The sequence below is a fragment of the Acanthisitta chloris genome, unplaced genomic scaffold, assembly GCF_000695815.1.
Source record: "Acanthisitta chloris isolate BGI_N310 unplaced genomic scaffold, ASM69581v1 scaffold17304, whole genome shotgun sequence".
Classification (NCBI taxonomy): domain Eukaryota; kingdom Metazoa; phylum Chordata; class Aves; order Passeriformes; family Acanthisittidae; genus Acanthisitta; species Acanthisitta chloris.
This window is the reverse complement of record NW_008668954.1, coordinates 4,495-19,256: the sequence shown is the minus strand read 5'-3', so window position 1 is coordinate 19,256 and position 14,762 is coordinate 4,495. Positions and strand designations below refer to the sequence as shown.

Sequence of the window (14,762 nt, the reverse complement as noted above, 5' to 3'; positions counted from 1 at the left end):
GTTTGCCTTGGCTCGGGGCAGGACTAATCCAAACTGGTTTACCTGACATATTCCTTATATGCACCACAAGGACTTCATCTCCCTCTACAATACGTGGAGGTTTTGACTGGGCAGGGGCAGGTCGATTGGTAAAACCTCTAGTGTTAACTAACCAAGTGGCCTTGGCTCCCAGTGCTGGAAGGTTCCTGCGCCGGGCAGGACCGCACGGGGTCCGCGGGCTGCCCCGGGCTGGGGGTGCTCAGGCTGCCTTGGGTTTGCCCCTCGCTGACCCTGCCCAGCCAGGAGACAGGAGGGCTGGAACCCTCGGCGTGGTGGGATGACAGCGTAGAGACCAGACACGGAAACACAGGCATGCAAGAACAGAAATGAAAACGTGCACGTGGGAGGTTTTAAGGGAAATCAGGTCAATAGATGGCCCACACGCTCCCAGCCGCGAGCTCGGGAAGATGCAGTTCCCACTGGGTGGGGGCAGCATATTGTGGTGAGGATCCTGATCCAGCCCCGGCCCCAGCCCCGCAGCACAAGGCTGTCACCGACACGGGAGATGCACCAGAACCCAGTGCTGCTCCTGTTAGTCAGCCCGGAGGTGAGCACAACCGAGGGAAACCCCAAACTGACTCCAAGAGGACAAGGAAGAACTGTCTGATGTCATCATCACCTGCCACCGAGGGCTCGAGGCACGCTGACATCCCTCGTGCTCTGCATCACATAGCCCTGGGCAGGTGGTGCAGGAACACTGGCCTGAGAGCTGACATCTGGAATCTGTGAGAGGATGTGTGTGAGTAGATGAAAAGCAACTTAAGCAGTCGTGTAAACAAACCCTTCCTTAAGACCTGGCATTAAATTTTGTTACTCAGCAGGATGCACTCAGCCCACACAATTCCTTCCCTCAGCTGCTCCTCCACAGACCCCCAGCCCTGCATCACTCCCTGTACAAACAGTTCCCTGCATCTTCCCTGGGGAGGAGGAGGGACGTTATCAGTGGGAGTAGGGAAGGTCATTGTTTTGTGATCTACATGTTCAGAGCCACAGCAGGATCAGGTTAGTAATAACCGTCACTTGTCGCTCAGGTTCCTAGTCCAACAGGAAGAAAGAGGCATTGAAGCAGCTGCTTTAACACTGCTCTAAGTGCTGAATTCCCCTCCAGCCGTGCCTCACTGGCCAGTTAGCATACATCATGTGAGCCTTTACATTTGGGATCCACCTCACACTACATTTCCAGATAAAACTGAAAATTTGGTGTTTTCTGAGCATTTCTGATTAAGAAACCCAAGCAAGTAAAAATTATGGTAGATACGAATACTGCATAAACAAGCAGAGGAACAATTTAAGATGCGTGAAGCATGCATTCCATTTATAGTGCTTGTTTTCCACATGGAACTACTGATTCATGTAGCTTAAAACCACATTAAAACCCCAGCAGCCTTCACATGGGTGTCAAGAAACATGAGGGAAAATAGGTAAGGAAGGAAGATGATCTACTTCTGACTTCTACTTCAGCACTAAACCCCCAAAAGAGGACAATGTGCCATTTGTGACAGATTACTGACTTCCCCTACTGATTGTGCTATAAATAGAGCCTTTTTGAGTGCTTGTCACTGGGAAGCAAAGCAAAAGTTGCATTCCAGCAAGTGCTCATTACCTACACAGCAGCTGTGAGAGCCTGATTTAGAGCCAGATCCTCCAATCGATTTGAAATTAGACAAACAACCACCACTCACAGTTAAACTCCCTTCCCCCAGTAAACTGAGCTGAAAAGCTTGGGTAAAAATAAACAGCCTTGAAGACAAGAACATAATCTTGTGTTTTCTTACAAAAAACCAGATCCCACAATGTCATACTCGTCCTGGAATCCCCCTCTGCTCAGTCCCACATCCCCTGTACACCTGTGGCACTGCAGCTCCAGCCATGCCAACCATGACACTGTCCTGCAGCTGTGGTGACAACACCCATGACGTAGAAGGACAAAGACAATAAGTGTATTTTCCTCACAGACAAGAAACACAGACACACATAAAATTCACAGTAACATCTTTATTGTAAAAAGGCTTAGGTGTCCAGAAGTTTCTGGAGTACTACAGAACTTCCTTTTGTTTCAGATACTTGTTTTCATTTTATTATGGTTAGACTTGATGATCTCGCAAGTCTTTTCCAACCTAAAGGATTCTGTGATTCTGATAATGTATACAAAGACTTTATGACATACAGGACAGATTTACTTTTTTTTTAAGTTCTCTTAAAATTCTACGTTCCAGTTTAAAAAGTGAGGAGTCATAGGAAAAAAAACAACCAACAAACAAGGCATTCAGCATTCTAGTTCAGCTCCTCCTTGAAAACAACCTCTAAAACTGTGAGCAGCTCAGTGTACATGGCAACTGAAGTCTCAAAAGAGAAAGTACTTTAGAAAGAGCAAAAGAAATCTCCTTTCTCTATTGCACAGTGCAAGGTAAAATGAGCAGTACTCACAAAGATACAACACAATTTGTTCTCAGATATAAAACTTGACTGACAGGAATGGAACGTCCCATAGAAACACTGCAAAAAGACTACAGAATTGAGTGTCAAGGACAAATCCTTCATGTATACTAAAAATGGAATTACTGGCTGCACATGCCAATGAGGTAGTCAGAACTGTCATTAGCTGGTCTGCACGTGCAAGAGGCTCTAGTTCATGCAGAAATGCTTTATAACCGAAAGCTCTGATATTGACATTTAGATGCTTTCATTGGAAAACTTTGGCCTACTTTTTGTTATTTTGCTATTTTGTTACTTTCCTATCTGTTATTTTCCTATTTTGGTAGGTACTGCAGTGACAGGACAAGGGGCAATGGGGAGAAATTGAAAGAGGGAAATTTAGATTAGATATCAGGAAAATCTTTTCCCTGTGAGGGTGGTGAGACACAGGCCCAGGTTGCCCAGGGAGGCTGTGGCTGCCCCAACCCTGGCAGTGTTCACAGCCAGATTGGCTAAAGCCTTGAGCAACCTGCTCTGGTGGGAGGTGTCCCTGCCCAGGGCAGGGGGTTGGGGCTGGATGATCTCTAAGCTCCATTCCAACCCCTTCATATATTATGAATCTGCTTACAAACTGTATTTACTTTCAAAGCCATTTTCATACTTCCCCAACATTCTGAATATGGCTTCACAACAGGGATTGCAGAGAGCCATGGAAGTTATTTATGCTGAATGAAATGGCATCAGCAATTCCTCAGTAGAAGCAGATGCATAAAATAGCATTCCAGATGAGGCATCTTCCTCACCACCTTCCCTTACACCAGACTTAGGGGAGAAGTACAACGTGCTCCTGAAGCAAAGGCCAACCAGCAGTGAGTGCACCTGACACATCCTCACCAAGGCTGAAATGACTCAGGTGTGCTCCAGCACAGGTTCTGCAGCAGCTGGGCATGAGCTTCCCAGGGCAGTGTCCAAAGGCTGAACAGGACAATCATTTGTGGATCACAGCCACCCTGGGATTCCCTGCCCAGGGCTGAGTTCACATGCTACATATGCTCTGACAATTAGCATCCTTAACTAGCTGACCCTTGTCTTTACCTTATGGTCAGTAATATATTTAAATGGAAGGCAGCTAAGGAATTATTTCCCAAGTGAAAGAGTGCTGGAAAACCATCTGGGCAGAAACTGTGGAAGTCGAGGCTGCTGGTGTTTTACTGTGTGCCCTGGGTATGCTGAGAGGAGTCTTTTTTCTTGGTTTTGGTTAAGCATTACTGGTTAAATGGGGCATAAAATGGGTTAAGCATTAATGGTTAAATGGGCATTACATTCTACTGTCAGGATTTGTTCCTCTTACTACTTTCAGGTCCCACAAGAGAGTCCTGTCCAAGGGATATGGTATACATTAAACAGAAAATGGAAAACAAATGTTTGTTATAGACAGGAAGGGCACAGGGTTGTGAAAAAAATCTCATCTTTTTTTTAATTAAGAAAGCCCATTTTTTAAAAAATTAATGTATTGGTTTATTAATTTAACTGATGTAGTGACAGCTGTAAGGAGCAATCAGTCTAAGCATGGCACCAGTGAGCCCAAACACAAAACTAGTCTGTTCTGCTTTGGAGTCCAAACCTCAAGCAATGCTCAGGCACAGCAACATCCCTACCTACAGCAGAGTCTGAGTGATCTGCTTAGAGGATGCAGTTGCTGGATTGGATCTTCCAACCAGCATAAGATTAGGGAAAAGACAAATCCCTGGAGAGAAAGGCCTCAATAGCCAAGGTCCTTCTATACTTTTCAGGATCAGGCCTCAAACTGACTGCAGCTGTGCACACAATTTAGAAACAAAACCAAAACAAAAAGCCAACCACAACAACACAAACCATACACCTAACAAGCCACTGACGCGATTTAATTTTCTTGAATGCAAAGCTGATTTACTAGGCCCTGAGTGGCTCTCTTCCATATTCATAGGCACAGAAAATAAGAAATAAGATCTATTTGGCACCTGGAAGGTATTAATCCTCACTCACATCCAAGTGTACAAAACAGACCGAGGTAAAAGGCACAGCCTTCAAAGCTACCAAACACAACTGAGGGACACACGTGTGTCAACACAACTGCTGTGAGGATTTGGCATCAATCAGACACTGCAAAGCAATTTTGTTTATAACACACTTCATAGCTGACATTTTAATAATGTCAGTTCTTATAATGGATCTGACAAACGTATCTCTGACTTGAGGGGGAAAGGCTTCCCTCTTCAAGAATTTCCCAGCATGTCCACTTTGGTTTCATCGAGTACAAAGGGAGATGGGAAGTCTTTGTTCTTCATGTAGGCCTCCAGACCCTGAGAAGGTGTGAGAACAGTACTGTTAGGCTGTAAATGCATCAGACTGGTCACCTGCACTATTTTTAGGTCCTCAGAGAATGACTGACGAAGGTCACAGGAAGGACAGACAACAGCAACAGCTTCCCAAGTGATGGAAAATGTTTCAGTCCCAAGCTTGGGTGCATGGAGAGGCATCAAGGAAGTGTAACACTAGATCTCAGAAACAAGGTGCCTGGAGAGGGGCTAACACTAGAATCATCCTAGCAAAGAAAAGTCAGCTTTAATGGCCTTGTTTTCGTTCTGTTCTCACAATGTATCGATTGTGACCGGTTAGCTCCCTGTGCGTGTTGAGGAGTACACCTAGTGCAGGTAGTTGGCACGAAAGTCAACACACATAGAAACTAGCAGTGTGTAAAGTTTTATCAACCCCCTTCCCCACAGTGCCCACATATCCCCTTGCAATGCACTTTGTTTCACCCTGTCTGCCCAACACAGGGAAGCTCCTCTTCTCACTACTAAATGGAAGCAGCTTGTCTGGATCAGTTATTTTCAGAGGCACAACTTGAGAAATGTTTTCCCTAAATCCATATATATATATCACACTTCTCAGTCAGTATTCACTCACTGTGGGAGATGGGCATAAGTGAGCACAGAACCCTATGGATTTTGTAATTTGAATATTCTGCACTTCTCATGCAGAAGATCTCAAAGTTCTTGTGAGTCCTAATGAAACTGTCCAGCCTCATTGCAAATCTATATTACAGATGGCTGAAACTGAGTGAACAAACTGCTGAAGTGTAAATCATAGTGGAACCATGAACAGAGCCCAAGTCCCAATTCCTTACCACTTCTCAGCAAGCCCAGACTAAAGGAATCTCCCATGTTCAGAAGGAAATCAGATGCATACCTGCACTCTCTTAAAAAAACCTCCACAGATAGTTATTCTCACCTCCCCAAAGTAAGACACTAATGGAGAAATCTCACACACAGCTGGAGGATCTTCAGCTCCTGAGAGGCTGGAGAAAAGAACATAGGAATAACTTCCTGCTATGCTTAGAAACCAGTGCATCTTCTTCAAAAGATTGTCAAGAATAGGATATCCAGAAGGATAAAACATTTGCTATACATGCACCAGACATTATTTGAACACAGTGTGAAAATAAAAGGGAATTAACAGACCCCAAATATTTCTCATCAAAACCAGAACATCACTTTTATAGAGGTGCTTTTCAAATAAAATCAACAGCTTGTGGGTTTATAGAACTATGAGTTGTTGAAGTAATGGCCCCACGGAGTAAAAGCAGCTTCCCGTTTCACGTGATGCGGGAAGTATCCGAATTGGTGACCACTGCAATATGCAGTTCGTAAGCCCACCTGGAATCCTGTTTGGGTCACGTTCAGAAAAGCTGGCAGGGACTACAAATTAAAGTTCCATGAGCTAGCTAAATCCAGAGTGATGGAAAAGGCTGCTCCTGCCTAACAAGGTCCTATAGGAGGGGTCAACTCATGACTCAAAAGCCAGGCTAGATGAGGCCTTGAGCAACCTGGTCTGGTGGGAGGTGTCTCTACCCACGGCAGAGGGTTGTGACTAGATGATTTGTAAGGTCCATTCCAACCCCTAAAATTCTATGATTCTATGACCCCAAGGGCAGGGATCGACTAGAAATAAAGCCCAGAGCCCTGTGTTACGGCCTGGAGCACCCACAGTCACTAAGGAAGCAGGAGCTGCAACAGACATCAATCTGCACATCCAGAGAGGACCAGCTGAGCCACCATGTGACCACACTAGCATCTGGTTTTGGAGTGCCCAGCACACGCCATGGAACAGCTGGCACGGCTGGGCAGTCCCAGCAGAGAAGCTGCAGAGAAGGTCACAGAGGTTCATACCTGAGTTTCTCTGGTATCCTGCAACCATTTCCATCCACAAATCTGGCCCCAGCTCCGAGAGCCCAGCGGTAATGCTGGGCCAGGAGGGCTTGTCGAGCAGTGGTAGGAGTGTCTTTGTCAGCCATGTCTGCGTTTTTTAGTGGCGAGAACTCCTCTTCCCTCAGAACTTCAAATGCCACAAAATTCCTACCAGCAAAGGGGAGAAGACAATGATCATGAAACCAGAGCTAGTCATCAGCCCTGCTGATGCAACAACAACATTCATGGGGAAAGGCTCAGATACTTTAGGGAGCAGTGATGTATCAGCCTGGGGCAGCGAAGCCAAGGGAAGCCCAGTGCCCATCTGAACAGCCAAGGAGTACTAGGGCTGTAGGATGGAAAAACACAAGCAGTCCTGTCTCTTTGAGAATGTAACAACCTCCCAACTCTCCAGAGCTGAACTCAGGTGGGAGGAAAAACAACAGAGATCCCACAGAAAGCTCTCCAAGCACCAGGAGGCTCCTGGACAAGACAACTCAGAGCACAACAGGATGGAGAGCGCAGCACTGCCGAGAGGTCGGACACAGTGTGAGCTGTGCACTCGCTGCACAGCACCACACCTTGCCCCAAGACATGGCACTCTGCTTGGGAGTCTGTGGGCAAGGACGAGCTAGGGACATAAGTTCCCAGGGACAAACAAGTAAGGGAGGCCTCAGAGGTGATGGTAAGTACAGCTATTTACCAGAAATGGGAATGCAAATTAAAAATCGCCACAGCAGCATCTGTGTGTTTCTGCATTTCACGTGTGAAGTGCAGCTGCCAAGCTGCTTTTGAGGTGTTAAAGTACATGGAATCACTGCTTGCAAATGAGCCCTGTCCCAGCTCAGAATTCAGCACTGTTTCCCTGCTTTTGCCTTTGGTTTGATACTACTTTACTGAATGAACGTCAGGAAATGGCGACTGGTTCAAACCTTGAGCTCTCTATCCTAAACAAAATACTCTAAACCAGAAATACCATCCCCAAACAAAGATAATTCAGTTTGCCTGAGGTCTTTCTTTGCCATTTATTTAAGCCTGAAACACAATGTTCATGCTGAATATGAGACCTTGGAAAACAGGTTTATAAGAACACTGATGCTAAATTCCTAAATTATTAAAATCCCACATTCCCAAGAGACAAGTACCCCTGACTGCCTATGGCACAGCACTCCCAGCTATGTTGTACAGCTTGGCAAGTCAACACTGACAGTTCCCACGGCAAGAGGAACTTGGCCTCGTGGTGCTTAGACAAACTGTTTTCCAAGCACAAAGAGTGTGAGCTGAGCACTGGTGTAACAGCACCCAAAAGTGTAACCAGAGCTGCAGTTGCCATGGAAGCCACAGTCCTGAAAGACCAAATTTTTGCAAGTCTGAACACTCCATCATGAGGCTCATGGGCTTTGTGCTCGATTGCCTTTTATTTTTCCCAGGCTGGCAGAGGCCAGGCCAGCCCACACATCCCCAGTGGGACAGCCAGTCTGGGAGCAGGGGTGGCTGAGTGCTCCCCGCAGAGCCTGTGGTGCTCCTGGTGGGGTGGAGCTGGCTGTAGATCCAACAGCCTTCCTAAACAAGCCACCCACAGCCATGTGCTTCCTGGCATAGCGTGTTACAACCTACGGTCATTCACACAAACATTGAGAAGAGGAGGGGAAAAAAAGAATGATGAAATGAAAATGAGAGAAAATGATGTCTGCCACTAACTTAGCGAACTGGAACACATCAAACACAAACTTCTCCAGCTTTATCCCGTTCGGTTTTAGCGGTTTTACCAGATTTCCCTCCTCGTCAATGTAGGGCACCTTCTTTACAGCTACATGATGCTTCAGCTGTGGCTCATATTTCCTGCAAAAGGAGAGAAAACAAATTCTTTTACTTCATGCCACTTAGAAAAAAACACTATACTTGTGGGAAGCAGATGGCTTATTACTGCTCTGGGTCATCTCCCAGCTGTTGTAGGTGTTGCTCTGTCCCAGGTGATTCTTGTCACATCCAGGAAACAATGCACCAAGCAAAGCAGCCCAGCCAGCAGCTTTCCCTGTACCAGTGGGACATGACAGCCAGAGGAGAGGGAGAATCTTGCATTGAGCTGAAATTGTAGGCAGAGGTTAAAAAAAAAAAAAAAGGCAACCCAAATTGTTACCTGTTCAGGATTACACTGGAGCAGAGAGAGCAGATCCCTCACCCAGAGGCTCAAGCAGAGTCCTCCTGCAGCTTCACCCTTTCCTCCAAACTCTGTTGTCCCAAGGGATGGCACTGGTGCCATTCCCATTAGAAATCTTTGGTGTTCCCAAGTGACTCCCATCACTGTGGGCATCACTGACCATGCTGCAGCCCACACAGCTGCTCACCCTTGCAGGCCCAGGAAGGTCATGCACTGATATATCTTGGTCAATTTAGCTACAGTGAAGCTGACAGCCTCTTCCTTGGGCAGAGCCTGAAGAGCATCATGGGGCTTGTCAGAAAGGGGACACAGCTGTTTGGAACTGTTTGGAAGATACAGGAGGTACCCATAACTGAAATTACAAAGTGGGAAGCAGGGACACTCGCTCTTGGAGGCATTTCTAGGCAGCACAGCTGCCTAGCAGGTCTGCTGGGACTTACTGGGCCACTGTCTCCAGGAACTCAACAGTGAAGAAGTGGTTGCAGATGTTGCCAGCACTGAACATCAGTCCCCCATCGGGGTGCTGCTGCTGCGCAGTCTCTGGGCTGATCTCGCTGTACTCCACCACCTGGTACAGCCCATCCACACAGCACACCACCCCGACAGGCTCCGTGGGGTAGGCCTTCTCCACCACCTGAGGCCACAGGACACAGGGTTATGACAAAGAGGAAGAAAATCCCAGCACTATTCCAGCTCCTATGTACAAACAGGACTGTTGCCTGCTGACCCTCCAGCACCTCAGGAGCATAAGCAGGGCAGTGCAGGGGCACACAGAAGTCTGGAGGCACATTTTGCCCAACGATTGGGCATAAACCCCAGTACTCAACCACTTAATTGCACAGTTTCTCAGAAGAAAACCTGTTAAAAGCAATCAGCACACTGGGCAGCACTCTTCTTATCAAGGACTGGGACCTGGCATTAAATGAAAGCTGTCCCTAGCTGTTTGTATGAACTGTGCTAATGACTCAAGTAACATAAATCTCTCCTCAGGCACCTGCTGCTTTAGAGTGACAAAACCCAGGCTGCTAATTGGCTTTCCCCATCTTCCACAGCAGAACATAAGAAATGCCTCCCTTAGACTTAAAGGTGCATTTACAAATCACAACCCAATCCAACATGGCTTGCAGACAGTCTGAGTGCCTTTGGAGAAAGCGCTGGGCACAGAGAGGAAGCGATTCCAGAGTCGTTTCCTGTGCAGCTACAGTCCCTGCTCTAACTGAAGTTTATTTTCCACTGTACTCTGGGAAGAACAGGGGATGCCCATGGGTAGGGATTTGGAATGCAACACCAGCACCAAGCAGCTCTACATCTGCTTGGAGTGAGCTGCTGATGGGCAGAGGGCTGAACACCCTGGCTCATCTAAGCTCCCCCCAGCCAGCAGCTTCCAAGCATAATCAGACCCTAACACCCTGTAGGAAACCAGCCCAGGGTCAGGACCACTTCACCTTTGCCCCGCAGTCTGCCCCTTTGGAAACACAGAAGCCTATGAAGACTGGATCTGCCATTTTCACAAGGATGTTGTCCACACAGTATACATGGACATACTGGATTCCACGCTGCTTCATGTCATCCAAGATGTTATTATCCACCAAAGCACAGTATAAGCCACCATTGCCATCTGTAATGCAAGAGAAAAGAGAAAGCCCTGGCTCATCAGTGACTCCGGGCTGGGCTGGTTTTCTTTGCAGCTAACAGAGCAAAAGCAGGAAGTCCTGAACAAACGTGCTTGAACAGCAGAACAAGGAATGATTTCTAGCCAAGAGTCCGTGCTACCAGATTTTATTTTCAGATCTGCCATGCAGTTCAGGTGAGCATGTTCCTCTCCTCACCCCAGCTCCCTCACCTGCAGAGTGGGACCACGGGCACCAGCCTCACTAAGCAGCATTAGGAGTCTTTATGAAGGCTAGTAAGAACCTCAGAGGGAGAACACGAAAGGGCAAAACATTATGCAGAGGGTGGGAAAGGTCTGTTACACTTCTCCTTCAGTGCAGGGCATAAGCGTATTTAAAACGCACCTCAGAGAAAGACTAAAATAAATCTTATTCTCTGTTTATCTTCTTGCCATGACTTCCCAATGCCTGTTTAAAGGCTTGAACTGCAGCTGCACAAAAGACACCTGCACATTTGTTCATCACAGATCACCCTTTCACAGCTCCTCCTTGGAGCTCAGGAAAACTACTCTGCATCTGGCAACACCCTATCCCTGTGACACAGCCCCAGTCAGGCTGCCTTCATCTAGTCTCGTACTGTGTCCAGGTTAAGAGAAGAGGAGAACTTTGCCAGGTGAGACACTGCTGTCATTTTGGAAAGAGTTAATCTGCTTGCTGCTTCTTCATCCATTTCCAGTTATCAGCCTTGAGCAGGAGCCTGGCTCCCAACATCTTCATCCCAGGAGCAGCACTCCAGGGACCTCACACACACCTCTGCCAATGCACCTTTTTCCTAAGCTGCAGCCACACCACTCCTAATCTTGCCCATACTCTCAGATTTGATAAAAACAATGTGCTTTGGGCAAATCTTCAGCAAGAACTAAGCAGAGATAGCTGCACTCCTGATTACCAGCCCAACACACTTAACTGGACCCTCTCACACTGACTGGAAGCATTAACCCTGACCCCCAAAGCCTACTCTGCGTGCCTGGGCTGGCTGGTGGCCAGCAGCAGCTGTCGACACACAGGAGTGTACTGCAGCATGCAGGAGTGAACAGCAGGTACCTGGAGCTGTAGCAATTTTCCCCTTCTCCTCCAAGATGGCCTTCCCATTAAAGGTGACAGCAGGCAGCATCCTCTGTTCAAACATGACCACGTTGGATCTATCCAGGTTGAAGTAGTTGTGTTGTACAAAAAACTCTTCTGTTGGCCCCAGCGTAAACTCACTTGTCATGATGTACCTGGGCAGGAATGGGGGCAGTGAGCAAGAACAGCACGAGTGAAAGGCCAAACTACAAACAGAACCCAAAGGGAGGAACCCCAGGAGTGGGAAATGAGAGGCACTGCAGCATCCTGTGGTGAACAACCTCAACAAGAGCTCTCCTCCAGAACTCATCCCGCAGGAAGGCTGCATGAGGTCCTGTGCACGGTCCTACCCACAGGCTTAGCTTCAGCCAAGACAGAAGAGCCTTGTCCTAAATGTGAGCGACATCTGGATATCCAGATGAGATGGAAAACAAGGCAAAAGACAACAGCCCCATTCACCCTTGATTCAAACTGATGCTAAGTGCCTAAAGAAACACTGACCAGCTCACTCTGTCTCTTCAGTGCCAAGGCAAACAGCAGCATCTTCACCTGCCAGCTGCATGGGTTGTTTTTCTCTTACAATTTTCTGTTTCCTCCTCTCCTTTCAGTTCCACATAACTTCTGTCTTTCCATTCACTATCTTCCTTCTTCATCAGTGGCTAAAAGCCATGTTCATCATCTACCTGCCAAACACTTCAACAAGTGTTGGCACAGGAATACAGGGTCCTCTGCCAGCATGACAGGGGAATCAGTCCTTGGCACCGGAGAGCCTGGACCTCACACCCACCCTGACTTACATCTCTGCAGCACAGCATACACTGGGCTCAGGTGTATAGCAGCAGTGAACTTTCCCAACAGCCTCCTCAGCCCCATGAGAGAAAATGGAAACATTATCAGCAGATGTTGCATCCTGCAAATAATCCATCCTGATTTCCAGCAGCACCAGGGATGGTGCATTTGCAATTCAGGTCCTGCATACAAGGCTTCAGGGAGAAGCACAATACTGACTCACTTTCCATGAGGAAACAGTATGAATCACCTTTTTGATTTCCGATTTGTAAAACAGTGTGATACCCTGAAGCCCTCAGACAGCTGCTTTTTCACTCTGACCAAACCCTGCCTCAGACCAGACACTGATTCCATAAGGGTATCTTGTCACAGTCTTCATAGTCTAACAAAAAACGCTCAGAAAAAATTCCCAGAATCACCTGCAGTGCCTTCCTCTCACCCACCACATTCCATAGGGAATTCACACTTTGCCCAGAGCTAGTCTCCTTTGAAGGCTCTGGAAAGCCGTGAGCAGCCAGCAGAACCAGCAACTGTGGACGGTGACAGTGGGAGGTGGCCTGAACACAAAGCAAGAGGTTTTGTGCTGTGACAGAGATTAGGGGCAAGGGGAGGGAGAGGGTCTTGGAAGGTGAGCTCTAGGTGATGCGCCATGCAGGAACCTGAGAAAGCGGAAACAGATGAAATTTCTTAGCGAAGAATCTGAAACAACCACTGAAAAGTGCTGTTTATAGCGTCACCAGGGCCTGAGCTTGAAAGGCCATCACGGTACGGCAGCCAGCATCGTGGTCAGTGAGGCAATGGCAGCACTCAATCCCTCAGGTCTGCAGACACAGACCTGACACCTCCCAGCCCTGCACACCCTCCTCCAGCCACTGCTATCACAAATGCTGCCCACAAAAGGCTCTCCCCCCCCCCGGTCTCAGCACAGCACCCAGCTCAGTGCTTCCAGAGGACAACACAGGCAGGACTGGAACGCAAAGCCCTGCGGAGCAGGTCTGGCTCTATGCCACCTACCAGGGGATGGCACACGTGCAGTGGTGTCTCTGGCCCGCAAGCTGCTCCACCTTGCGGATTCTTTCTGCTTGGATCTGATACAAGGTCTTGCCACTGGGCAGGCCCACGTCATACATGCCCTTGGGATAGCTCACTCCCAGGCGGGTTCCTTGTCCTCCGGCCAGGAGCAGCACTGCCACCTTGTTCTGTGAGATCTGATGCAAGCCTGAACAGGAGACAGAAGTCCAAGGGAACATAAGAACCTCCAAAGCAATCAATTCCCCATGCTCTTCTCCTAAGCCCCTCTGCAGACCTCAGGGTACGGCCAGAAGCTGCCAGTTCAGCCTTGGCAGCTCAGAGAAATACGACACTGCACACACACAGAAATTCACTTCACTTCTTGGATGCAGCAACTTCCTCACCTAAAGCAGCAAACAGTACAGCAAAAGGCAACAGCCATGAGTTGCAGCTTAGGAAACTCAAACTGGACATTGGGATACAAAGGCTTTACTAGGAAGGTGGTGCAGCACTGGAAAATACAGCCAGACATGTGGGGGATATCTCTTAAGGTTTTCAAGGCTTATTTTGGTAAAGCTGTAGCTGACCTGGCCTCGGGCTGTGTACAGTCCTGTTCCAAATGGGAGTTGGACTAGAGACCTCCAGAAGTCTCTTATCACCAACATTTCTACATCCCAAAGAACCCAAGTCTCATCATCTTCAGTAAAGCATGGGCATTTCTGGAATCTGTCTTCATCCATTATCTGTACCTGTGCTGCAGCTTCCAACAGAAGCTGGACACAGCTGCAGTCACAACCAGTAACACAGCCAAGCACAACAAACCACAAGTAATTAATGGCTCCACTGAACTGTCCATCACAAAAGACTCAGCAGAGGGTCTCAGCTACTAGTTACACCTTGAGTACTTGCTCCAGTCCTAAGCACAGTTTTCCTGCATGCTCAGCATGCTGTTTGCCAACACAGGGCACCATCATGGGAGAAGTGAAGGAGCCGAGCAGAGGGGCACAGGAACTTGGCTCCAGCCTCCTTGTGCCGTGCCGTGGGTGGTGGTTTTCCCCTCACTGGGACCTGGTGCAGAGAGAATTTATGGAGGGAAAAAAAAGTCCAAAAATATTGCCCTGTGGGACACTTCCAAACTGTTCTGCTGCATCCCTGGAAGTGTTCAAAGCCAGGCTGGACAGGGCTTGGAGCAACCTGATCAAGCAGGTAGCATCCATGTCCATGGCTGGAGGTTGGAACAAGATGATCTTAAAGGTCCCTTCCAAGGAAAACCATTCTTTGAGTCTATGAAATGGGCAATACAAACATTATTATTTTTTAAATTATCTTTTATTAAAAACATCTAGAACTGAAGCTGCTTGAGCTAAAGTATTTCACATTGAT

At 47.7% G+C, this 14,762-nt stretch overlaps 1 protein-coding gene across 1 annotated transcript; it reads right to left on the bottom strand.

Annotated features, from left to right (window-relative positions):
* Nucleotides 1–4,296: 4,296 nt before the first annotated feature.
* UAP1L1 (UDP-N-acetylglucosamine pyrophosphorylase 1 like 1) lies at nt 4,297–13,587 on the bottom strand (the record flags this gene model as incomplete). Its single annotated transcript, XM_009073144.1, has 9 exons — nt 4,297–4,474; nt 4,601–4,796; nt 5,728–5,794; nt 6,666–6,851; nt 8,385–8,525; nt 9,285–9,478; nt 10,290–10,462; nt 11,559–11,734; nt 13,383–13,587. Coding segments are annotated over 8 exons (1,229 nt in total), but the record flags the coding sequence as incomplete, so codon positions are not given.
* Nucleotides 13,588–14,762: the final 1,175 nt, after the last annotated feature.